At 38.8% G+C, this 27,457-nt stretch overlaps 1 protein-coding gene across 1 annotated transcript in view; it reads right to left on the bottom strand.

Annotated features, from left to right (window-relative positions):
- Positions 1 to 27,457, bottom strand: part of LOC136310688 (ATP-dependent translocase ABCB1-like) — a 147,040-nt gene that overhangs the window by 82,969 nt on the left and 36,614 nt on the right. The window contains 4 exon segments of the mRNA XM_066239531.1: positions 10,029 to 11,583; positions 20,120 to 20,198; positions 22,272 to 22,297; positions 22,300 to 22,364. Coding sequence (XP_066095628.1) covers positions 10,029 to 11,583; positions 20,120 to 20,198; positions 22,272 to 22,297; positions 22,300 to 22,364 — 1,725 coding nt within the window.

Raw genomic sequence — 27,457 nt, 5'->3', positions numbered from 1 at the left:
ACCAAACCCTGAAGGAAATAGGGAGTAAGAAATGCTCCGCCTTCCTCACTAACCTAAACAGGGCGGCTTTCTCTGGTAACTGTGAATATAGAAACTGAGGCGGGCAAAGGGGGTGAATAGATCCAGGCCGCGGCACAAACGGCCGAACCAGGCTGTGGCACGGAGATCCTAGCCGAGAAAAAACTGATCCTGTGGCAAGCCGGGCAATACAAGCTAACACTCGCGCCAAACCCAAACAAAGAAAGACAAGCGGAATGGCCATTTTATCCGATCCCTGGTCGGTGCGCAGTAAGTGGGCGAGAGATTTCTTCCTAAGCCCCGGAAGTCGGTGTCGGTGTTACCCCAAAGAGAGGCAGGGTCAGAGGCCTTTCTGTGGGCCGAAAGCAGAATCACTGGGCAGCCCCAGCGCCCTGGGAAAGCCGCGCACGGGAGGGAGCGAGAACTAATTCCAACGGTGGAAATTTTCCGTGCTGGTGAGGGTTTCACTCAGAGGGAAATGCGGCCGGCCTCATATCCTGGTGTGCGCGCGCAGATAGGAAGTGAGCGATTCCTCCGAGTGCCTAGGCAGTGCGCGCCCATGTTATCGCACAGAGGGGCAGAGTCAGGGGCCTTTGTGTGGGCAAAAGCGGAATCTCGGGCTGCCCCAGCGCCTTGCAAAAGCCGCGCACGGGGACGGAGCAAGAGCGAATTCCAACACTGCAACTTTTCCATGCGGTTGGGGGTTTCACTCAGAGCGTGAGACTGCTGGCCGGATATCCTGGTCTGCGCACGCAGATAGTGAATGAGAGTTTCCTCCAAGCGCCCTGGAAGTGGGCGCCCGCCTGTGTTACCGGACAGAGTGGCAGAGCCAGAGGTCTTTGAGTGGGTGGAATGCCCGCCTGATTATGCTAGCAGCTCTGACTGACTGAGCCTTACCCAGAGCCCTGTGCTGAGTGGGAATAGAGTGGGGAGTTGCTAGCTCTTTGAGCCTCTTACTATCCAGGCAGAGGCAGCAGCAACCCCATAGCTGGATTATCAGGCTACTAATTGAGGAAGGAAAGACTAGGAGAAAGACTCCAGGAACATGGACTCTCTCACTGTCAGAGCCTATAAATGCTAATGAGCCTCGACTGCCAACGAGACTAAAGCACAATACATGATATTGCCATAGAGAATTATCAACTGCAAACCTCTACCTGAGCATGCCAAAGGGGCAGAAACTGGGGTACAGAGTCACCGACCAGGAAGAGGGAGAGAAAAGAAAAAGCAAGAAGATAACCTCTTAAAATCAAGAATAATCTGCAGACTTTATAACCTATCCCATTTTATTATATTTGTTCATTTGTTTCTCTTATTTTCATTCTTGATACTTTTTTTCCTCCTCCAATTTGGCCGATTAACTCTCTGCCGGTCTTACTCTCTCCTCTCCTTGAACTACACTACCCATAAGTGTTACATCTCCCATTATCTTTTTTCTCCTCTTCCTTTCTCTCTATGAGGGTTGCACTCCAAAACCCTTAACTCTCTCTCTCTTTCTTTTTTCTTCTTTTAGTGGTTCCCTCTTTTTTTCTCTCTCTCTCTTTCTTTTCTCCCTCTATATTAGTTTCTTCCTTTCTCCTTTACATCTCCTCTCATTCAAACCTCAATAACAAACAAATTCTCTTATCTGGGACTCAAACTTATGTTTGTGGCATTTTGGGGGGTTTTACTTCACCTTTTTAACTCACTAGCAGTGCTCCCATCCCTGGCTCTCCATTTTATCTAGTTCTTGTTCCACTAAATACAATAGTATTTTTTAAATTTGTCCCCCCATTTTTCTGTTTTCCTCTTATTCCTCTCATCATAACTCTTAGACAACCAACACCTAAAAGCAAATCATTTTATTCTTGACCCAAATTTTTTCCTTATTTGCTTTTTGTGGGTCCATACCCCCACCTTTTTTTTTCTTTTTTTTTTTTTGCCCCTTTATTACTTTTCCCCAATTCAGGCCCTCCATCACAGGTATTGTTTGTTATAATTCACAGTTCACCACAAGATTTTCTCAAGAAAAAGGGGAGAGGAGAGGAAAAAAGGAGGGGGGGAATAATTTCCTTTTTTTAAAAAATTTTATTTTATTTTATTTTTCTTTATTTCATTATTAATTTTTTTAAAAAAACAACTCTTCGATTTTTTATTTTTTAACTTTTTATTCTTTATTAAATCTCAATAATACTATCAACAAAACCACCCTCAGGTGCCATTAAGGAAGAGAAAATCGAATATCATGGATACAAAAGAAAGAGAGGTAACACAGCTAGATGAGGAAAAATCTATGAAAAAAAATTTAATATATTAGAAACCTTGGAGTTAAATGACAGAGAATTCAAGATAGAAATCCTAAAAATCCTCCGAGATGTACAAGAAAACACAGAAAGGCAATTTAGGGAGCTCAGAAAACAACTCGATGAACACAAAGAGTATATCTCCAAGGAAATTGAAACTATAAAAACAAATCAATCAGAGATGAAAAACTCAATTCATGAGCTGAAAAATGAGGTAACAAGCTTAGCTAATAGAACAGGCCAGATAGAAGAGAGGATTAGTGAAATAGAAGACAAGCAACTTGAGGCACAACAGAGAGAAGAAGAAAGAGATTCAAAAATTTTAAAAAATGAGATAGCCCTACAGGAATTATCTAACTCCATCAAAAAGAATAACATAAGAATAATAGGTATATCAGAGGGAGAAGAGAGAGAAAATGGAATGGAGAACATTCTCAAACAAATAATAGATGAGAAATTCCCAAGACTGTGGAAAGAACTAAAACCTCAAATTCTAGAAGCAAACAGAACTCCAAGTTTTCTTAACCCCAACAAACCTACTCCAAGGCACATCATAATAAAATTGGCACAAACCAACTGCAAAGAAAAAATTCTCAAGGCAGCCAGGGAAAAGAAGAATACAACATATAAAGGAAGGTCCATTAGATTCTCATCAGATTTCTCAACAGAAACTCTACAAGCTAGAAGAGAGTGGACCCCAATATTTAAAGTCTTGAAAGAGAGGAACTTTCAGCCACGAATACTATACCCATCAAAGCTATCCTTCAAATATGAAGGAGAAATAAAAACATTCACAGATACAGAAAAGATGAGAGAATTTATCACCAGAAAACCCCCACTCCAGGAAATACTAAAGGGGGTTCTCCAATCAGATACAAAGAATAAAAAAACAACAACAACAAAGCCACAAGTAAAAGCTCCAAGAAGAACATAACAAAACCAACTTTAAACTGTGACAACAATAAGAAAGGGGGGGAGAGGATGAAGATTAACAGTAGCAAAGGGCGATGGAGGGCAAAAGTACTCACAAAACAGTGCACTACAATGAACAGGGTAGGGACCCTTTTCATTACTCAAAGGTAACCACCATTGAAAAAACCACCACAGAAGCACATGAGATAAAAAAGATAGCAACAGAGGAAAGATGTATGGAACACAACCAAATAAAAACAAAAGATAGAAAAACGAAAGAGAAGAATCAAACAAGGCACAAAACTAACAGAAATCAATCTATAAAATGGCAATGAGGAACTCACAAGTGTCAATAATTACACTAAATGTAAACGGATTAAACTCACCAATAAAAAGGCACAGAGTAGCCGAATGGATCAAAAAAGAAAATCCAACTGTATGCTGCCTACAAGAAACTCATCTAAGTAGCAAGGATAAAAACAAATTCAAAGTGAAAGGCTGGAAAACAATGCTCCAAGCAAATAACATCCACAAAAAAGCAGGCGTAGCAATACTCATATCTGATGATGCTGACTACAAGACAGCAAAAGTACTCAGAGACAAAAATGGCCATTTCATAATGGCTAAGGGGACACTGAATCAAGAAGACATAACAATTCTTAATATATATGCACCAAACCAAGGAGCACCAAAATATATAAGACAGCTACTTATTGACCTTAAAACAAAAACTGACAAAAATACAATCATACTTGGAGACCTCAATACACCGCTGACGGCTCTAGATCGGTCATCCAAACAGAGAATCAACAAAGACATAGTGGCCTTAAACAAAACACTAGAGCACCTGGATATGATAGACATCTACAGGACATTTCATCCCAAAGTGACAGAGTATACATTTTTCTCCAGTGTACATGGATCATTCTCAAGAATTGACCATATGTTGGGCCACAAAAACAACATCAGCAAATTCAGAAAAATTGAAGTTGTACCAAGCATATTTTCTGATCATAAAGCCTTGAAACTAGAATTCAACAGCAAAAAAGAGGGAAAAAATCCCACAAAAATGTGGAAACTAAACAACATACTTTTAAAGAATGAATGGGTCAAAGAAGAAATAAGCGCAGAGATCAAAAGATATATACAGACAAATGAAAATGATAATACGACATATCAGAATCTATGGGATGCAGCAAAAGCAGTGATAAGAGGGAAGTTCATATCACTTCAGGCCTATATGAACAAACAAGAGAGAGCCCAAGTGAACCACTTAACTTCACACCTTAAGGAACTAGAAAATGAAGAACAAAGACAATCCAAAACCAGCCAAAGAAAGGAGATAATAAAAATCAGAGCAGAAATAAATGAAATAGAGAACAGAAAAACTATAGAAAAAATTAATAGAACAAGGAGCTGGTTCTTTGAAAAAATCAACAAAATTGACAAACCCTTGGCAAGACTTACCAAGGAAAAAAGAGAAAGAACTCATATAAACAAAATCCAAAATGAAAGAGGAGAAATCACCACGGACATCGTAGATATACAAAGAATTATTGTAGAATACTATGAAAAACTTTATGCCACTAAATTCAACAACCTAGAAGAAATGGATAAATTCCTAGAACAATACAACCTTCCTAGACTGAGTCAAGAAGAAGCAGAAAGCCTAAACAGACCTATTAGTAGAGAAGAAATAGAAAAAAACATTAAAAACCTCCCCAAAAATAAAAGTCCAGGCCCAGACGGCTATACCAGAGAATTTTATCAAACCTTCAAAGAAGACTTGGTTCCTATTCTATAGAAAGTCTTCCAAAAAATTGAAGAAGAAGCAATACTTCCAAACACATTTTATGAGGCAAACATAACCCTTATACCAAAACCAGGCAAGGATGGCACAAAAAAAGAAAACTACAGACCAATATCTCTAATGAATACAGATGCTAAAATACTAAACAAAATACTAGCAAATCGAATACAACAACATATTAAAAAAATAATACATCATGATCAAGTGGGAATCATCCCAGAATTTCAAGGATGGTTCAACATACGTAAAACGGTCAACATAATACACCATATCAACAAAACAAAGAACAAGAACCACATATTATCAATAGATGCAGAAAAGGCTTTTGATAAAATACAACACAATTTTATGTTTAAGACTCTCAACAAAATGGGTATAGAAGGAAAATATCTCAACATGATAAAGGCCATATATGATAAACCATCAGCTAACATCATACTAAATGGCACAAAACTGAAGGCTTTCCCCCTTAAATCAGGAACAAGACAGGGTTGTCCACTCTCTCCACTCTTATTTAATGTGGTACTAGAGGTTCTGGCCAGAGCAATCAGACAAGACAAAGAAATAAAAGGCATCCATATTGGAAAAGAAGAAGTAAAGGTATCACTTTTTGCAGATGATATGATCCTATACATCGAAAACCCCAAAGAATCCACAAAAAGACTTCTAGAAACAATAAGCCAATACAGTAAGGTCGCAGGATACAAAATTAACATACAGAAGTCAATAGCCTTTCTATATGCCAACAATGAAACATTTGAGAACGAACTCAAAAGAATAATCCCCTTCACGATTGCAACAAAAAAAATAAAATACCTAGGAATAAACATAACAAAGAATGTAAAGGAGTTTAAGAATGAAAACTCTAAACCATTGTTAAGGGAAATCGAAAAAGACATTATGAGATGGAAGAATATTCCTTGTTCTTGTTTAGGTAGAATAAATATAATCAAGTTGGCCATATTACCCAAAGCTATATACAAATTTAATGCAATTCCCATCAAAATTCCAATGACATTTTTTAAAGAAATGGAGCAAAAAATAATCAGATTTATATGGAACTATAAAAAGCCCTGAATAGCCAAAGCAATCCTAAAGAAAAGGAATGAAGCTGGGGGCATTACAATACCTGACTTCAAACTCTATTATAGGGCCACGACAATCAAAACAACATGGTATTGGCAGAAAAATAGACACTCAGACCAATGGAACAGAATAGAAAGCCCAGAAATAAAACCACATATATATAGTCAAATAATTTTTGATAAATGGGCCAACACCACACAATGGAGAAAAGAAAGCCCCTTCAACAAATGGTGCTGGGAAAACTGGAAAGCCACATGCAAAAGAATGAAGCTGGACTACAGTTTGTCCCCCTGTACTAAAATTAACTCAAAATGGATCAAAGATCTAAACATAAGACCTGAAACAATAAAGTACATAGAAGAAGACTTAGGTACCAAACTCATGGACCTGGGCTTTAAAGAGCATTTTATGAATTTGACTCCACAGGCAAGAGAAGTGAAAGCAAAAATTAATGAATGGGACTACATCAGACTAAGAAGTTTTTGTTCAGCAAGAGAAATTGATAACAAGATAAACAGACAGCCAACTAATTGGGAAATGATATTTTTAAACACCTCCTCAGATAAGGGCCTAATATCCAAAATATACAAAGAACTCATAAAACTCAACAACAAACAAACAAACAATCCAATAAAAAAATGGGAAGAGGATATGAACAGACACTTCTCCCAGGAAGAAATACAAATGGCCAACAGATATATGAAAAGATGCTCATCTTCTTTAGTTATTAGAGAAATGCAAATCAAAACTGCAATGAGATACCACCTCACACCTGTTATATTCACTATTATTAACAAGACAGGTAATAGCAAATGTTGGAGAGGTTGTGCAGAAAAAGGAACCCTCATCCACTGTTGGTGGGAATGTAAAGTAGTACAACCATTATGGAAGAAAGTATGGTGGTTCCTCAAAAAACTGCAAATAGAACTACCTTATGACCCAGCAATCCCTCTACTGGGTATATACTCCAAAAACTCAGAAACATTGATACGTAAAGACTCACGCAGCCCCATGTTCATTGCAGCATTGTTTACAGTGGCCAGGACAGGGAAACAGCCAAAAAGCCCATCAATAGATGACTGGATAAAGAAGATGTGGCACATATACACTATGGAATACTACTCAGCCATAAGAAATGATGACATCGGATCATTTACAGCAAAATGGTGGGATCTTGACAACATTATACAGAGTGAAATAAGTAAATCAGAAAAAACCAGGAACTGCATTTTTCCATACGTAGATGGGACATAAAAGTGAGACCAAGAGACATTGATAAGAGTGTGGTGGTTAAGGGGGTAGGGGGGAAAGGGAGAGGGAAGGGGAGGGGGAGGGGCACAAAGAGAACTAGATAGAGGGTGACAGGACAATCTGACTTTGGGTGATGGGTATGCAACATAATTGAACTTTAAGATAACCTGGACATGTTATCTTTGAATGTATGTATCTTGATTTACTGATGTCACCCCATTAAAAATAAATACAATAAAAAATAAAAATAAAAAAAAAAGAATGCGACTAGAAACTTGGCAGTGTTTGAGTTGAGGGGATGCTAAATCTTCTGGGACAGGATATGGAGAAAAGTACAAGGAATGAGGGAGCCCTAAGCTGTGAGGAAAAACTCAATTATTAGCAATAATGAAAGCTTAACATTTAGCAAGCGTTAAATATGGGTTGAGCACTGTTTTTAGTGCTTTACTTGTATTAACTCCTTTACTCTTTTCATACACCTAAGTTTGATTTATTATCTATACTTTACAGATGAGGAAACTACTCCCAGAGGGTAGAGTAAATTTAAATTACCTAAGTTCATAGAGTTAGTTGTTGGTCAGTATTTGAACCCTGAGTCTATGCACGGACAGATGAGACACCCAGAAAGGAAAACACTGAAGATAAAATACTCCAGAAATTAAAGGATGTGGGGGAGATTTGGCAAATCTCATAGTGATTATCAGCCAGAGATACTCTTTATATAAGTTCTTGATTTATTGTCTCTTACGATTCAACTTATGGTACACACACATTAATAGCCTTTCTCTTTCTCCATAATTATATTATGGTTATTTCTGTTCAGCTTTCCACCACATTGTGGGCTGAGAAAGGGAGGAAAGGAGACCCTCAAATTTTCATATGTGTTAGTAATTCAGATTAAAAAAAGATAAAGTTGCCCTGGCCGGATGGCTCAGTTGGTTAGAGCATCATCTTGATACATAAAAGTTGCTTGTTTAATCCCTGGTCAGGGGACATACAGAAACAGATTGAGGTTTCTGTATGTCTCTCTCTCCCTTTCTCTCTCTCTAAAATTAATAATTAAAACATTTTTTAGGTAAGTGGCAATGATTTAATTTTATATTTATCATTATACTTATTATTTCTACTCTCACTGCTATAAAACTCACATGACAACATGAAAACTATTTATAAAATACCAGTTCTCAAAATAGCACCTGTATTTTGCTATTTAAACTATGAGTGCATAGATCAAGTGCAGATCTTGAATGAGTATTTCAAGACTTTGGTATTATAAACAGAGCAAACATTGCTAGCTGTGTCCCCAAAGCAGGCATTCTGAGTATGCTCCAAACTAGAACGTTAGCTAGTATTTCAATTCTAAGTACATACTTTCTAAAAATGTCCATGATGTGTCTGTTTTCTTTTCCTTGTTCAAGACTTTCCTTTGCTGCTGACCATTTCATTGAAAAAAATTCTTGGAGCTAGATTTCTTGAAAATTGAGTACCAAATAATGGCAATATACACCTAAATATTATATATTGTTTAGTGTGGCAGTTTTTAAAATTTGAGTTAAAACTTAAAATATGGCTCATTTTTTTAGAATTAGTATAATATAGTCGATTTTTTTTTTTTTGGTTGCTATTGGGGGAACTGCCGGAGTTTTCTATATTCATAAAAACATTTCTACTTTATTAATTAACAGGCAATTTAAAGAACACATTAAAGCTGGAAAAATTCTAGTGTGACTTTCATTATTTTTCTATACTAAAAAAATCTACACCTTTGTTAGGCAAATCTACTCTGCTTCATGCTCTGCAGCAGCAGCAAGCAGCCTGAAGCTTGAAGCAGTTTAGTCAAAATCAACAAGTTTTTAGGATTTATGTTTCATACTATTTAAATTTAAATGAGCGCGCTTTGCTTGTTTCAATTAAAATTATAAATTTGTAGGGATTATATTTTTATAATATTAGAGCCGGCATATTCAATTTTTGCATGCAAGAACTTAAAAAATCACATTTAAACAACATTAAACAAAGACCAAACACAAACAAGAATCAAACAAAGTAGACAAACCAGACAAATTAGAGAGAAACCCGGGATTTTAGAGATTAGAATATGGCCTGCTTGATTTTTACACAGGGCAGTTTTGATTGGAACATTTTGAATAGAAACTAAACAGACTCTCTCTTGAAAATTTCATTTCAAGAATGGTCATTTATGAGATTCTGTTTAGTTATATTCAAACAGGTGTTCCCTTTGCCCTCTTTTCAGGCATAGAACAGGAAAGAAATAAAATGAGTTGAGAGAAAGAGGAGAACAGAAAAAACTGTAATTTTTCCAAACTCTTAAGTCCTTCTATTTACTAAAGAAAATCAGATAATAACATAACTTTAAAACTCATCTCAGTCTCTAATTATTCTTAAATTCTAATAGCTGCTACAACCGGCAGCCGAAATTCCTCCATTTCAATCCCTCCATTTCAACCCCCGCAAGAGGCTTGCTTCTCATATTTTGCATGGAGCCATGGGGGAGGCCCGAGTGAGGTCTGAGATGGACCAGAGTTGACAAATGGATTCAGGCTGGCCCCAATTGTTATTGGTGCCTGAGGCTGGCCCCCTTGCCAGTTTCCCTGATTGCTACTTTGATTTCTTGTCAGATTTGGATTATGTGCCATTCTATTCCTAACTTTGGTTCTAATGGCTGTCCGTTTTTGTGAAATTTAGAACGGCACAGGTTTGCCCAATGATATCCTTTCTGACAGCGTGGACACAAAGTCTTAGGCAATGGGACATTATTATTAGCATTATTAATTATGGGAGCTGTCCCTTGCACTCCTGGGCCTGCTTGCCCACTCTTGTTAGGGCATTGTCGGCTAAAATGGCCCATTTGGCTACAAGTAAAGCAAGCAAGACTTCCCTCAGAGGAAGCCTCATTAACAGAAGGCATTTTTCCTTGATACATAGTCTTAATAAATTGAGGATACGTTTCTCCTTTCAAAGCTGCAGCAATAGTTACTCCCTGAACAAAAGCAGGACTTACATCCTGACAGGCTTTGATGAAATTCCCTAACGTTCCTTCTCTCCTCACTGACCGCAACATGGCCTGGCAAGTGGAATCAGCATCTTCATAAGCCAACTGTTTAATTATAATATCTCCTGCCGCCTCATCCGAAACAACTCCTCTCACTGCTTGAATCAACCGAGCAACAAACTCCCCACAAGGTTCATCACCTTTCTGTTTTACTCCTACCACAGTAACATCTCCACCAGATGAAGCAGACAACTTTCTCCAAGCTGATATAGCACAACCATTCACCTGTATCAAAGCCGGTTTAGAAAGTTTTAACTGTTCACTAACATCAGCAAATTCTCCTTCTCCCGCAATCATTTCTCTAATCACAGGATCATGAGTCCTCCGATTCCCAACTGCCTGCTGTTTAGCTTGCTCCTCACATTCAGCTCTCCAAAGGAGACAATTTCCTCCAGACAAACAAGCTTTAGCCACCTGTTCCCAATTATAAGGAGTCACCCAATTATGAGAAACTGTCTCTATCAAAGACATAGTATAAGGAGAGGTGGGTCCATATTGACTGCAAGCCATTTTCAACTCTTTCAATAATTTATAAGGAAGCGGCTCCCATGTAGCATTCTCCTCATTATCAAATTCACCAGCCACAGCCACAGGAAAACATAATGCCAAATCAGTTTCCCCTTGGTCGCAAGAAGCTTGAATTGCCTTCTGCAACCCTGTTAATTCTGATGATTTTTTCTTTTCATTAACATCTGGTGATTGTACTGGCAGAGGCAAAGACATTTTAATAGCCTTATTTTCATTCTTTTTGTCAGTCTTGGAGGGATATAATATGGGCAAGACTGTTTTTGACTTCCATTCTTCATTATCCCTATTATTTTTAGCTGCCTCATCTTCTAATTCAGCCTCATCTGTTGGAGATAAATGATTTTCACTATCATCCTGATGTTTACTTAATTTTAAAGAGGCCATAGCATGATCTGTACTATCTTGAGACTGCCTTTTACTTCTAATTAACGGAGTCTCTTCTTTTGGAGGAGCAGTTGCCTTAGAAAGTTTATGCATCTCATGTTCTGGATTTAAGGCATCTTTAATCAAGCTCCATAAAGGAAATGTATCAACTGGGACCTTTTCTGGTCCATGTAGCTTATAATAAAGTTTTAAATCTTCTCCAACTTTAACCCATTTCTCGAAACTAAGCGTTCCCTCATCTGGAAACCATGGAGAACATTTTTGTACGAATTTCATAAAACAAGCTACTTGTTTAGAGGAGACTTTAACTCCTTTTTGGGAAAGCGTATACTTAATAACTTTCATAAAGAGTCTTCTTTCTTTAGACTCAGTATGGCCCATGACTTCTCAAAATCTTAAGTTCTGAAATTTCCACCTATCTCACCCTGTCTTTCTTACAGGGGGGTCTGCAGCACCCTGAGTGGAGTCCTAGCCATCCCGAGACAACGAGGGGGGATTACCTGTGAGTCCCTGTATCGGGCGCCAAATGCCGGGGTCCAGCCCCGGCGGTGAATCCAGGGGTTCCACAGGAGGAGATGGCGTCGGCGAAATCGAGTGAGAGAGCCGAATTCTTTTCTTTCTCTTTATTCTCCGGTTAGCATTTACTGCCAGGCATCTCTGCCAAATGCTAGTATAGCTCCCTTTTTATACACACACACCGAGTTACAATCACATGGTGTTAATTATTACTTTTGTTTCACTATGTTTGCATGTTTCCGGATAACAGTTAATTTACATCTATGAGTCACAAATCAGGTAGCAAATCATTCAAAATACAAAATAACTTGAATAGCGATAACAACATCAGTAAAAGCTTTTAAAGTATTAGTCTGTTGTGAGTTAAGGGGCAGAGAGAGAGATTTAGCAGACGGCTAACAATGGACCACCGCTTGCTCAGGTAAATGGCCTTGGGTTTATGCAGTGTCCTGTCCTACTTTTTCTCACAAGATTCTAAAAGGCTTGCCTCTAAAGAAATTAACATAACATCAAGAATAGCTTTCATCCAAAGATATGCAGTGTACTTGCAAGATAGCCCAGCAGCAACACAAGACATTCCATGGATTTCCCTGCATTTTTGAATCTCATGAGGACATCTCATTGAGAAAGCCTAGCAATTGCCTTTAGGCAAAAGACAATTCTCTTAGTAAAACATTCTTATCTTGCTGACTACGCTCTCATCCTAGGCCACACAATGGGCCATCCTACTATACCTTACCTAAGATACTATTGTCTAATCAAATATTACTTATTATATTTAAACACTAGTTAAGTTCTGACTCTATTCTTCTCAGAATATACCACTATTTGCAGATCAAAGAAGAAAGGAATGTTTCTCTACTTATCACATGAAAAGACTAGGGAGGAAAAAATGTTAAGTGAAGGCCGAAGGGTGCTCTGTGCACAGCCACTGCCTCCTAACCATTCACAAGTCAATCTATTCTTTTTATCATGATTAAGAAGGAATTCTCCTACAAACTTAACCCTTTACGAGGGATATCATAGCCAGCCTCTCATGTCTATGAGCCCAGTTCAAGGGGCTTACAGGCTTTTCTGTGGAACTCACACCCTCTGTCTCATTTCCAAAGAAATCACTACGAATCTACAGGGAAAGCACAGTACTATTATCCCTGTGCCACAAATAATAGCACACACCCAGAAAAGGGGGGATATAAGGCCAGATTAATTCAAAAAGTCAAAGGGGGGAGTATCATTGTGCCCATCCTTTGTGGTGACTTTGTCACTCCACAGCCATTGGTCTTCACTGCAGTGACTTTGTCACTCCGCAGCCATTGGTCTTCACTGCAGTGACTTTGTCAATCAGCAGTTTTTGGTCTTCTTCTGCTGTGACCTTGTCAGCCAGCAGTTGTGGGTCTTCTCCTGCTGTGACCTTGTCAGCCGGCAGTTGTGGGTCTTCTCCTGCTGTGACCTTGTCAGCCAGCAGTTGTGGGTCGGCTCCCGACAGGGAACACTTTTTCAGCCAAAACATACATTAGTTACAACATAATCTCTACCGTGTATTATAAAAACATAAAAAAATAAAGATAGGCAGCTAGTACCAGACCCATTCAAGGTGCTTAATAGTGGGATGAATAATGAAGACCTGAGTTAAAGAATTTTGTAGGTGAGAAAGAGCCTAAAAATTATTTGGCCCAAACCTACAATTTTATAGACATAGAAACCAGTGCCCAGGAGCTTGAGACAGGGCAGCCATGATGGAATTGCTGCTGGTTGATGGTGCACAGTTCCTGAGCCAGGAAGCTTCCCTTTTAGTCTGGTTGTTTGTTTTTGTTTTTGTTTTTGTTTTTCATTCCTGCTCTACCAGTGGGTTCAAACTCTGCCTAAAATTATAGCAAACATCTGCATTTTCACTTGGTCATTTTTCTCCCTGAGATAGCATCCTGGCTTAGGTAGATCTACTTATTAGTAAGACAGGTAGATCAGCCATAAGGCACAATTTTTCAGGCCAGAAATGTGAAAGCACAAGTGAGGAGATCATGGCATCTGGAGTCATCTTTGTCACCTGCAGTACACCCAGACACACTAAGTAGTGAGTAGCGGCACTAGTCTGAGCAGATATCATAAGGATGATCATGTTGGCAAATGATCTAAATTTCTGCATAAGAAAACAGGAAAAATTGGGATTCTTTGTCTTGTCTGATTGCTGTGGCGAGAACCTCTAGTACCACATTAAATAAGAGTGGAGAGAGTGGACAACCCTGTCTTGTTCCTGATTTAAGGGGGAAAGCCTTCAGTTTTGTGCCATTTAGTATGATGTTAGCTGATGGTTTATCATATATGGCCTTTATCATGTTGAGATATTTTCCTTCTATACCCATTTTGTTGAGAGTCTTAAACATAAAATTGTGTTGTATTTTATCAAAAGCCTTTTCTGCATCTATTGATAATATGTGGTTCTTGTTCTTTGTTTTGTTGATATGGTGTATTATGTTGACCGTTTTACGTATGTTGAACCATCCTTGAAATTCTGGGATGATTCCCACTTGATCATGATGTATTATTTTTTAATATGTTGTTGTATTCGATTTGCTAGTATTTTGTTTAGTATTTTAGCATCTGTATTCATTAGAGATATTGGTCTGTAGTTTTCTTTTTTTGTGCCATCCTTGCCTGGTTTTGGTATAAGGGTTATGTTTGCCTCATAAAATGTGTTTGGAAGTATTGCTTCTTCTTCAATTTTTTGGAAGACTTTCTATAGAATAGGAACCAAGTCTTCTTTGAAGGTTTGATAAAATTCTCTGGTATAGCCGTCTGGGCCTGGACTTTTATTTTTGGGGAGGTTTTTAATGTTTTTTTCTATTTCTTCTCTACTAATAGGTCTGTTTAGGCTTTCTGCTTCTTCTTGACTCAGTCTAGGAAGGTTGTATTGTTCTAGGAATTTATCCATTTCTTCTAGGTTGTTGAATTTAGTGGCATAAAGTTTTTCATAGTATTCTACAATAATTCTTTGTATATCTACGATGTCCATGGTGATTTCTCCTCTTTCATTTTGGATTTTGTTTATATGAGTTCTTTCTCTTTTTTCCTTGGTAAGTCTTGCCAAGGGTTTGTCAATTTTGTTGATTTTTTCAAAGAACCAGCTCCTTGTTCTATTAATTTTTTCTATAGTTTTTCTGTTCTCTATTTCATTTATTTCTGCTCTGATTTTTATTATCTCCTTTCTTTGGCTGGTTTTGGATTGTCTTTGTTCTTCATTTTCTAGTTCCTTAAGGTGTGAAGTTAAGTGGTTCACTTGGGCTCTCTCTTGTTTGTTCATATAGGCCTGAAGTGATATGAACTTCCCTCTTATCACTGCTTTTGCTGCATCCCATAGATTCTGATATGTCGTATTATCATTTTCATTTGTCTGTATATATCTTTTGATCTCTGCGCTTATTTCTTCTTTGACCCATTCATTCTTTAAAAGTATGTTGTTTAGTTTCCACATTTTTGTGGGATTTTTTCCCTCTTTTTTGCTGTTGAATTCTAGTTTCAAGGCTTTATGATCAGAAAATATGCTTGGTACAACTTCAATTTTTCTGAATTTGCTGATGTTGTTTTTGTGGCCCAACATATATGGTCAATTCTTGAGAATGATCCATGTACACTGGAGAAAAATGTATACTCTGTCACTTTGGGATGAAATGTCCTGTAGATGTCTATCATATCCAGGTGCTCTAGTGTTTTGTTTAAGGCCACTATGTCTTTGTTGATTCTCTGTTTGGATGACCGATCTAGAGCCGTCAGCGGTGTATTGAGGTCTCCAAGTATGATTGTATTTTTGTCAGTTTTTGTTTTAAGGTCAATAAGTAGCTGTCTTATATATTTTGGTGCTCCTTGGTTTGGTGCATATATATTAAGAATTGTTATGTCTTCTTGATTCAGTGTCCCCTTAGCCATTATGAAATGGCCATTTTTGTCTCTGAGTACTTTTGCTGTCTTGTAGTCAGCATCATCAGATATGAGTATTGCTACGCCTGCTTTTTTGTGGATGTTATTTGCTTGGAGCATTGTTTTCCAGCCTTTCACTTTGAATTTGTTTTTATCCTTGCTACTTAGATGAGTTTCTTGTAGGCAGCATACAGTTGGATTTTCTTTTTTGATCCATTCGGCTACTCTGTGCCTTTTTATTGGTGAGTTTAATCCGTTTACATTTAGTGTAATTATTGACACTTGTGAGTTCCTCATTGCCATTTTATAGATTGATTTCTGTTAGTTTTGTGCCTTGTTTGATTCTTCTCTTTCGTTTTTCTATCTTTTGTTTTTATTTGGTTGTGTTCCATACATCTTTCCTCTGTTGCTATCTTTTTTATCTCATGTGTTTCTGTGGTGGTTTTTTCAATGATGGTTACCATTAAGTAATGAAAAGGGTTCCTACCCTGTTCATTGTAGTGCACTGTTTTGTGAGTACTTTTGCCCTCCATCGCCCTTTGCTACTGTTAATCTTCATCCTCTCCCCCCCTTTCTTATTGTTGTCACAGTTTAAAGTTGGTTTTGTTATGTTCTTCTTGGAGCTTTTACTTGTGGCTTTGTTGTTGTTGTTTTTTTATTCTTTGTATCTGATTGGAGAACCCCCTTTAGTATTTCCTGGAGTGGGGGTTTTCTGGTGATAAATTCTCTCATCTTTTCTGTATCTGTGAATGTTTTTATTTCTCCTTCATATTTGAAGGATAGCTTTGATGGGTATAGTATTCGTGGCTGAAAGTTCCTCTCTTTCAAGACTTTAAATATTGGGGTCCACTCTCTTCTAGCTTGTAGAGTTTCTGTTGAGAAATCTGATGAGAATCTAATGGACCTTCCTTTATATGTTGTATTCTTCTTTTCCCTGGCTGCCTTGAGAATTTTTTCTTTGCAGTTGGTTTGTGCCAATTTTATTATGATGTGCCTTGGAGTAGGTTTGTCGGGGTTAAGAAAACTTGGAGTTCTGTTTGCTTCTAGAATTTGAGGTTTTAGTTCTTTCCACAGTCTTGGGAATTTCTCATCTATTATTTGTTTGAGTATGTTCTCCATTCCATTTTCTCTCTCTTCTCCCTCTGATATACCTATTATTCTTATGTTATTCTTTTTGATGGAGTCAGATAATTCCTGTAGGGCTATCTCATTTTTTAAAATTTTTGAATCTCTTTCTTCTGCTCTTTGTTGAGCCTCAAGTTGCTTGTCTTCTAATTCGCTAATCCTCTCTTCTATCTGGCCTGTTCTATTAGCTAAGCTTGTTACCTCATTTTTCAGCTCATGAATTGAGTTTTTCATCTCTGATTGATTTGTTTTTATAGTTTCAATTTCCTTGGAGATATACTCTTTTTGTTCATTGAGTTGTTTTCTGAGCTCCCTAAATTGCCTTTCTGTGTTTTCTTGTATATCTCTGAGTATTTTTAGGATTTCTATTTTAAATTCTCTGTCGTTTAACTCCAAGGTTTCCAATATCTTAAATTTTTTCTCCATAGATTTTTCCTCATCTCTCTGTGTTACCTCTCTTTCTTTTGTATCCATAATATTCGATTTTCTCTTCTTTAATGGCATCTGAGGGTGGTTTTCTTGATAGTATTAATGAGATTTTATAAGGAATAAAAGGATAAAAAAATAAAAATAAAAATAAAAATTGCGTTTTTTAAAATTAATCATTAAATAAAGAAAAATAAAATAAGATAAAAATTTGAGGAAAAGAAAGGAATAATTCCTTCCCCTCCTTTTTTCCTCTTTTCTCCTCTCCCCTCTTTTTTGAGAAAATCTTGTGATGAACTGTGAATTATATTGTACTAAATAGAACAAACAATACCTGTAGCGGAGGGCCTGAATTGGGGAGAAGTAATATAGGGGTAAAGGAAAAAGAAAAAAAAGAAAATAAATAAAAGAAAAAAATATTTATATATAAAAAAGGGGGGAGCAGTATAGACCCACAAAAAGCAAATTAGGAAAAAATTTGGTTCAAGAATAAAATGATTTGCTTTTAGGTGTTGGCTGACTCAGAGTTATGATGAGAGGAATAAGAGGGAAACAGGAAAAAGGGGTGGAAAATTAAAAAATTACAATTGTATTTAGTGGAACAAGAACTAGATAAAATGGAGAGCCAGGGGTGGGAGCACTGCTAATGTGTTAAAAAGGTGAAGTAAAAACCCTCCAAAATGCCACAAACTTAAGTTTGAGTCTCAGATAAGATAATTTGTTCGTTATTGAGGTTTGAATGAGAGAAGACGTAAAGGAGAGAGGAAGAGACTAATATAGAGGGAGAAGAGAGAGAGAGAGAGAGAGAGAGAGAGAGAGAAAAGATGGAACCACTTAAAGAAGAAAAAAGAAAAAGGAGGAGAGAGAAAGAGAGATAATTCCTGGGGTTTTGGATTGCAACCCTCATAGAGAGAAAGGAGGAGGAAAGAAAAGATAATGGGAGATGTAACACTTATGGGTAGTGTAGTTCAAAGAGAGGCGAGAGTAAGACTGAGAGAGAATTAAATGACCAAATTGGAGTAGAAAAAAAATCAAGAATGAAGAAAAGAGACACAGATGAACAAATATAATAAAATGGGATAGGTTATAAAGTCTGCAGATTATTCTTGATTTTGAGAGGTTGTCGTCTTGCTTTTTCTTTTCTGTCTTTCTGGTCGGTGACTTTGTACCCCAGGTTCTGCCCCTGTGGCATGCTCTGGAAGAGGTTTGCAGTTGATAATTCTCTATGGCGATGTCATGTATTGGGCTTCAGTCTTGTTGGCAGTTGAGGCTCATTAGTGTTTATAGGCTCCAACAGTGAGAGGATCTCTCACTGTGAGAGTGTTCCTGGAGCCTCTCTCCTAGTCTTTCCTTCCACAATTAGAAGCCTGATAATCCAGCTATGGGGTTGCTGCTGCCTCTGCCTGGATAGTAAGAGTCTCAAAGAGCTGGCAACTCCCCACTCTATTCCCATTCAGCACAGGGCTCTGAGTAAGGCTCAGTCAGTCAGAGCTGCTAGCATAATCAGGCGTGGCTTCCTCCCACTCAAAGACCTCTGGCTCTGCCCCTCTGTGGGATAACTCGAGTGCCCACTCTTGAGGCATTCGGAGGAATCTCTTGCCCACTCTCCATGCACCCACCAGGATGTCAGACCAGACAGGTCACACTTCGAGTGAAATCCCTACCCACACGGAGAAGATCGAGCTTTGGAATTGGCTTTTGCTCTATCCCCGTGCGGCTTTCCCAAGGGGCTAGGGCTGCCTGAGATTCCGTTCCTGGCCCGCTCACAGACCTCTGACTCTGCTCCTCTGTGGGAAAACACGGGCGCCCACCCCTGAGGAGTTCGGAGGAATCTCCTGCACACTCTCCGTGTGTGCACGCTGACCAGATTATGAGGCTCAGGCAGGACGCCTCTCACTCCGAGAAAGCCCTCTGCCCACACGGAAAAGTTACTGGGGTTGGAATTGGCTTTCGCTCTGTCCCCATGCAGCTTTCCCAGGGTGCTGGGGCTTCCGCTCCTGGCCCGCTCACAGGCCTCTGACTCTGCTCCTCTGAGGGAAAACATGGGCGCCCACCCCTGAGGAGTTCGGAGGAATCTCCTGCCCATTCTGTGTGCGTGGGCGCTGACCAGATTATGAGGCTCAGGTGGGACGCCTCTCGCTCCGAGAAAGCCCTCCTCCCGCACAGAAAAGTTACGCCATTGGAGTTGGCTCCAGCTCCCTCCCTGTGCCCGGTCCCCTCAGGGCGCTGGGGCTCCTAGGAGATGCTGCTTTTTGCCCACACAGAGGCCTCTGACTCTGCTTCTCTGTGGGTTAGCATGGGCTGCACCCACCCCTGAAGTGTTCGTAGGAATCTCTTGCACACTAACCACGTGCGCGCCAACCAGGAGATGCGGAAAATGGCTGCCCCACTTGTCTTTCTTTGTCTGGGTTTGGCGCGCGTGTTAGCTTGAATTGCCCAGGTTTTTCCACGGCTTGGATCTCCGTGCCACAGCCTGGTTTGGCTGTTTGTACTGCGGCCTGGATCTATTCACTCCCTATGCCTGCCTTAGTTTCTATATTCTCAGATCTCAGTGAAAGCCATCCTGTTTGGATTAGAGAGGAAGGCGGAGCATTTCTTACTCCTTATTTCCCCCGGGGTTTGACCATATATTTAGCCAATCTTTCGCTCGATCCTATCTTCGGGTGTGTTGTGAAGCATCTGAAGACTCCAAGGATAGGTTTTTCTGTTTCTGGTTGAAGAACTTGTTGAGTTTATGGGGAGATTTTCGGTATCGCTTCCTACTGCGCCATCACTGTCTAGTCCCATTCTTTATACCAAGGTACACTCTCATTTCTTCAACTGCCTGAATGTCACTGACACTTGTATTCAACCTGTCACCTTCAACACAAAATGCCTAAAATCACAGTCACCTTATCTTAGCTCATTTCCATACCTCAGCAATGGTTAATCTTTGTTCACAGAGTGGAGTTCCCTAGGACAAAGTCATCAGAGCTTTTAAGGCTAAGGCAAAGACAAAGGCTTGCAACATTTGGGAGTTGGGCATCAGGAAACCAGGTCCACAACAAAAATATTACAGCAGGACAAAGGCAGGTGTCTGATAAGCAGGGCGAGGGGTCAAATAAGAAAGCTGAGGAGGGGTCTAGTGCACAGCAGAGAAGGATTGGCTCTCAAAAAGGATTTAGAAACAAGTTAAATCCTCTGGTTAGCTTAAAACTCTCAGGGTTTCAAGAACCTTACTTAGCAAATGCAAATCTCAAGGAAGGAGTACTTCTTGTCCAACAAGGAGTCTCTGGAACCTCGTCTAACCACATGGAAAAGTTCTGAGGTTCCAAATGGGGGAGGTCTGAAGGAGTCTGGAGCCCCAGGAGTTAGTAGGCTGATCTCCCTCCAGAAGCATCTGAGAATTCATCTGCCCTCGTTTTTAGGACCAGCATCAAAACCTTTGCTGCTCTCTCCCCTTTGGGTGAATGGTAGAAAAGGTGCCAATTCAGAGCTGGCACCACTCTTCTGGTAGGTTCCTTTGAATCCCATGAAGGGACATAATAAATGTTCAAGGATTTTACATAGCTTAGACATACAATAAAATTTTCTGGCATTCACAGAGTTGAAGCCCTGTCTTAGTATAAACTATGTGCTCTTTAGGAATATAAAGAAGGGGTTCTAAGGATCCACAGACAGGTATCAAAGGATCCATAAATACCCCAAATTGTTATGAATATTTAAAGGCTGTTCCTGGAGAACGGATTCGTGGTATTCATCAGAGACATAAGGCTGAAAGGCTGAAGGCATTGTGAAAGCTACATGGTATCACTATATTCTCAAGTGTATTTTCAAACAGGCATTTGCAACATTTTTACCACTTGAGTGCACACCAGGTTTTAAGTATTTGAATAGCTTCATTTAAATCATTCAATGCCTGAACAAAGTTGATGTGGAGCTTTCAACCAGCCCTTCCTCCATCAAGTGTGTAAGTGTGAGAGTGTATATGTTGACACTCAAAGTATTCTAACAGTCCACTCACTTTCCCATTCTCCTACAGGATATTTTATACTCCTTTCTTTATCACCCAAATGTCTTGCTTCCTACTTCACTGAACAAAGTGAAGTAATCAAGTAATCAAAAGAAAACGTTCACAAATTCTTACCTCATCTAACCACCTCTGGGCACTGTCACTCAGATACCCTCTCTTCCCTAATAGCAGGTGACTACCCACACTCCTACCTAAACCAAGTATTTCTTCTTGAGCCTTCGATCCCATCTTTTCTCACAGATATCACTGGAGAAAGAAAATCTCTGCCCTCACTCTCAAAGCATCACCTTCTTCTCTCTTTTGGATCATTTCCATTAGCACAGAAACAAGCTAACATTTCTTCCATCCTAAATACACACACACCCACTCCTTCTTCTAAAGCTCCAATTCTCCATTTTAGCATCTGTTTCCAAAATGCCCAGCCTATGACAAGGTCCGAAATTAAATTTCTGATTATTTACTTCCCAAACCTACTCTCCCGTTTACCTTCTTCATCTTAGTTGATGGTAACTGCGTCCAGTTTATCAGAATATAAACTTTAGAATCATCCTGGACTTCTGTGTCTTACTCATATCCAGTATGTCAGAGAGTTTTACTGAGTTCCTAATGATTATACAAGGTCCAGATTAGGTTCCTATACTTCTTTCTAAAACTTCTTGGGATATTGCAGACTTCATAGAACTTCTCTCTTTTCCTACATATCTCTACCAGCACTTCCATTGTATATTCTAATGTTCGTGAATATTATCTTATCAAACTCATTACAAATATGAACTATAGCTCAGACCAATCCATTAAACACACTAGTGCATATTTAGTAATATCACTGAGTGGTTGACTTTTCTTCAAGCTTCCAATAATATCAGTACCATAAACAATACTTACTTTGATTGGTCATGTTTGCAAAAACTATGTTTTCTAGTTTCCTGCATTTGCAAAGCTATCTGTCATGTCTCCAAAACGAGCATTGTGAGTGGGAGTCCTGCTCTGTGAATGATGGTGGCCATAGTGCCCAGCAACATATACAGCCTTTCAAGCCAATTTGAATAGCAAAACTAAAGGAGAAAATTTAGAGAATTGGAACAACTAGCACAGTCTCATAAATGGTTTGCTTTATTTACCATATATACCCCAAGTCCAAACATTTCTCTGACTACTACTGCTACCACCCTGGTCCAAGCCAAACTATTACAATAATCTAATTAGAAATGGTCATTTGAGTCTTCTGTTGAGTTCTGACCTACATCTTGATATTGAATTCAAAACGTCTTCTTTTCCTATGTATGAAGTTTGATGAGGATTGAACATTCCTCTGGGAAGTTGTAAAGGTGTTTAATAGTACAGTAATAGAAATATAGTATTTGTTGCTCTGATTTCCAAGAGTAGGAGCCACTTTCTATCTCAAGAGTTTTTAGTCAAGGAAAATCTTAGTTGCCAATGGTCCCTCTGAGACCCTGTGGAGCAAACACGTTTTGCTGCTTTAAGAAAGTGGTCGAAGGCACTGGCTGATTGGATAAGTGGGTAGAGTGACAGCCTGGTGTGCAGATATCTGCAGTTTGATCCCTGGTCAGGGCACACACAAGAAGCTACCATCTGCTTCTCTTCCCCTCCCTTTCCCCCTTCTCACTCTCTTCCCCTGTCACAGCTAGAGGCTCACTTGGTTCCAGTATGGGCCCTGGGTGCTGAGGATAGCTCAGTAGGTCTGAGTGCATCAGCCTCAGGCACTAAAAATAGCTTGGTTGATTCAAGCATTGGCCCCAGATGGGGCTGCCATGTAGATCCCAGTGGGGCCATGTGGGAAACTGTCTCCCTAACTACTCTCCTCAAAATAAATGAATAAATAAGTGGTTTAAGTTACAGATCGACTGCATAATGGCATTAGCATAAATGTAAAATGACTTAAATGCACTTAGGGCTCAACAGTGAGAAAGAAAAGGAAAATAATGACTTAAGATGAATGCTTGTCAAAGAGCAGATGTCCTGAGAAGACAGAATATGGCCATAATGACTGACATGTAGAACTGCATTTCTTTAATTAGAGACAAATCACAAGAAGAAAAGCAAGACTTCTCTGTATCTAAAAAGTGGCAAAAAGAGGATACAATAAGGGAAATGAGCTTGGTTCTCTTTGAAAGGCTCACTTGGGAAACAATTACTATCCGCCTTTATAATTGAAGAAATTAGTTAAGGACCAAAAGAAAAAAAATGTAAAAAAACAAAAAACAGAAAAAGGGAGAAGCCAGCTGTGGGTATCTCTGGCAGGTGGCTGCTGTGTGAATACACAAAGCAGTTGCTGTCAGTAGGTTTGTGGAGAGGAAACTGGATAAAAAGTCATAGGTCTAGGCAGGTCACAAAAAACGAAAGAAAGATCAAGATAAAAGACACAGCAACAGAAAGTAAAATTTTAGAACTAAAGGAAACCAATTTGAAAAGTAGCTAACAAGAAACTTACAGTAGCAAGAAATGGGAATAAGTATTGAAATTACAAGCAGAGAAATAAAGAGCAGATTAGTTCCTGGAGGTAGTTCACCCTTTGAGTAATACAAATGTTCATGTACGCCCTTGTGCCTCCTGACCATCCAGAGTATGATCATATAAGTACGATGGCAACATTAAAAAAAGGCAAATGCATGTTCTTCTTGTTTCCATAAATTAGTTATCAAACAAACATGATTTTAAATTAATAAAACTGTAACTGGAATTAATTTCATTAAAAAAACAAAAACAAAACTCACTCCTGGGGATCAGTGAGCATGAAAAAAACTCACTACTCAAAGGGTTAATGACAGTCCAGAAAACAGAAGAGGTGAAGCTGAGTTATAAAATCAGTAAAAACTGAAGTCTAGTGTAAAAATATCTAATATATACTAAGCTATACAGAGTAAAAGATTTTCTAGTTCTTAAAAACGCAATTGAGTGAGGTTAAGTTTGGGTTAATGATAAACTCTACATAATCTAAAAACACTGTCCGCTTTCCAAATTAAAACACATAAAGGAGATTGTTTGGGGCATTTTTTTTATATGTCATTGAAACATGGGCTAAATTTTACCATTATTTATTTTGTCTTAACTAAGTATTCATCTACTTTCTAAAAATAAAAAAATACAAACAAGGAGGAAGAGAGAGGCAGAAACCACTCATCTGCACGTAGAGACTTTATTAAAGTGGAAAAAAATAATAAATTCTTAAGTAAAGGAAGAGAAGATAGTTGACAGGCAAGAATTTCTCTCATTGCCATGCCCACAATACATTTTACCTATAAAACTAATCATTAGCCATAATAAAAACAAGCAGCCAGACCCTGGTTGGGTGGCTGTTTGTTAGAGCATAGTTCTGAAAAGCCAAAGTTGCGGGTTCAATTCCCAGTCAGGTACAGAGAAGAAACAACCAATGAATGCATAAATAAGTGAAACAACAAATTGATGTTTCTTTCTCTCTCTCTCAAAACAATTAAAAAATAAACAAACAAACAAAAAAAAGCAGGCTATGAATATAAACATTTACTAAATGCCTACTCAATCAATGACTGATAAAAGCCAGAGATAAACAGAAAAGATAGAATGTTTGTCTTCAGTGCTTAAACAGAAGGAGGAAGGCAAAGAAAAAAAGTTCTGCATGCTTTGACAGCATGGTGTACAGAGTAGACAGACACAAAACTGAGTGAATGGCCACTCCATCCCTTGTGGAAAAGCTGCTTTCCCCCAGCTTTGAAAGTTCAGCAAGTGTTTAGAAGCAAGGATGAAGGAATTCCAGCCAGAAAAAAACAACAAGCAGAATAGTAGCAATAACCATGTACCTAGAGAGAACAGTGGTCTCTGATGCTTGGGGTGCAATGTATAGAACCAGCAGGAAAAAGGTGACCAAGAAGCACTCTTCACTGCATAGGGCAAAGCAGAAGAGGCAGGGTTTAAGAGGGCAGAGAAATCTCACTTAGTCCTGTTTGCCCATCCTGGAAGTTCTATCTGGCAACTATGATGGAGAGAATTCAGTCTGAGGTGTAATTTTGTGACACCAGTACATGTATATAACAGAAGTCATGGAGTAGATAAAATTATTCAGGAAGATATAAAGAGTTAGCAGGATTAAGAATAATTTATAGATAAAGTACTAGAAATACCACGTTGAATGTCCTTTTGATGACCTTGGGAGGGAAAGGAAGGAGAAAATGGTTACTAGATGGAAATGCAATGTCCAGGAATAATTATTTAATTAACTGTTACTATATTGATAGGTAAATCATGCAAAGAGATGATTGGTGAAAATACAGGAAGGAAACAGATGGAGCAATGTCCTACCTAGAGCAGTGCTCGGCAAACCAAAGCTCACAAGCCACATGAGGCTCTTTGGCCCCTCGAGTGTGGCTCTTCCACAAAATACCACCTGTGGGCGCTACCTCGATAAGGAATGTACCTACCTATATAGTTTAAGTTTAAAAATTTTAGCTCTCGGCCCTGGCTGGTTGGCTCAGCGGTAGAGCGTCGGCCTAGCGTGCGGGGGACCCGGGTTCGATTCCCGGCCAGGGCACATAGGAGAAGCGCCCATTTGCTTCTCCAACCGCCTCCTCCTTCCTCTCTGTCTCTCTCTTCCCCTCCCGCAGCTGGGGCTCCATTGGAGCGAAGATGGCCCGGGCGCTGGGGATGGCTCCTTGGCCTCTGCCCCGGGCGCTGGAGTGGCTCTGGTCACAGCGGAGCGACGCCCCGGAGGGGCAGAGCATCGCCCCTGGTGGGCGTGCCGGGTGGATCCTGGTGGGGCGCATGCGGGAGTCTGTCTGACTGTCTCTCCCTGTTTCCAGCTTCAGAAAAAATACAAAAAAAATTTAGCTCTCAAAAAACATTGCAATCCTTATACTGTTGATATTTGGCTCTGTTGACTAATGAGTTTGCTGACCACTGTCCTAGAGGATAAAGTAAACAATTGTTTTAAGAACCAAGGTGAAGGATCATCAGTGGATTCTAAAACTATTAGGTTAAACAAGATACATCATGATGCCTCCAATTCCCTGTCATTCCATTCTGTCAACTAAATTAAGTGACTAAATTCAGTATCAGAAAAAAAAAAGAATTCCTAGATTTTTGATGTCTTTAAATGTGATGAGACAGGAAGTGAACAGTACGCCCTATGCAAAGGAAAAAAAGATCTAGAAATCAGGATTATAGATTTAAAGAATAAAATGGCAATGAATAAGCACATATCAATAATAACCTTAAATGTAAATAGATTAAATGCTCCAAACAAAAAACAGAGTAGCTGTGTGGATAAGAAAACAGAACCCATAATATGCTGTCTACAAGAGACCCACCTCAGAACAAAAGATACACACAGACTGAAAGTGAAGGAATAGAAAAAAGTTCTAATATTATATTCATGCAAATGGGACAGAAAAAAAAGGTGGGATAGCAATACTTATATCTGACAAAATAGACTTTAAAACAAAGGCTATACTAAGGGAAAAAGAAGGTCACTACATAAAGATAAAGGGAGCAATCCAACAGGAGGATATAACCATTGTAAATATTTATGCGCCTAATATAGGAGCACCTAAATATATAAAGCAGATTTTGATGGACATAAAAGTTGAGATTGACAGCAATACTATAGTAGTAGGGGATTTTAATACCCCACTAACATCAATGGATAGATCCTCCAGACAGAAAATTAACAAAGAAACAGTGCCCTACATGACACACTAGATAACCACATTTTAATTCATATCTTCAGAACCGTTCACCTCAAAGCAGCAGAATATACATTCTTTTCAAGTGCTCATGGTACATTCTCTAGGATAGACTATGTGTTATGACACAAAACAAGTGTCAATAAATTTAAGAAGACTGAAATCATATCAAGTATCTTCTCTGATCACAATGGCATGAAACTAGAGATCAGCTATAACAGAAAAACTAAATAACTTTAAAATACTTGGAGGCTAAATAGCATGTTAGTAAATAATGAATTGGTTAACAACAAGATCAAGGAAGAAATAAATTACCTTAAAACAAATGAAAATGAACATACAACAAATCAAAATTTATGGAACACAGCAAAAGCAGTCCTGAGAGGGGAGTTCATAGCATTACAGGCATATCTTAAGAAGCAAGAAAAAGCTCAAATAAACAACTTA

Source organism: Saccopteryx bilineata, chromosome 7 (genome assembly GCF_036850765.1).
Source record: "Saccopteryx bilineata isolate mSacBil1 chromosome 7, mSacBil1_pri_phased_curated, whole genome shotgun sequence".
In the NCBI taxonomy this organism is placed as follows: Eukaryota; Metazoa; Chordata; class Mammalia; order Chiroptera; family Emballonuridae; genus Saccopteryx; species Saccopteryx bilineata.
This window is presented reverse-complemented; position numbering and strand designations above follow the sequence as displayed.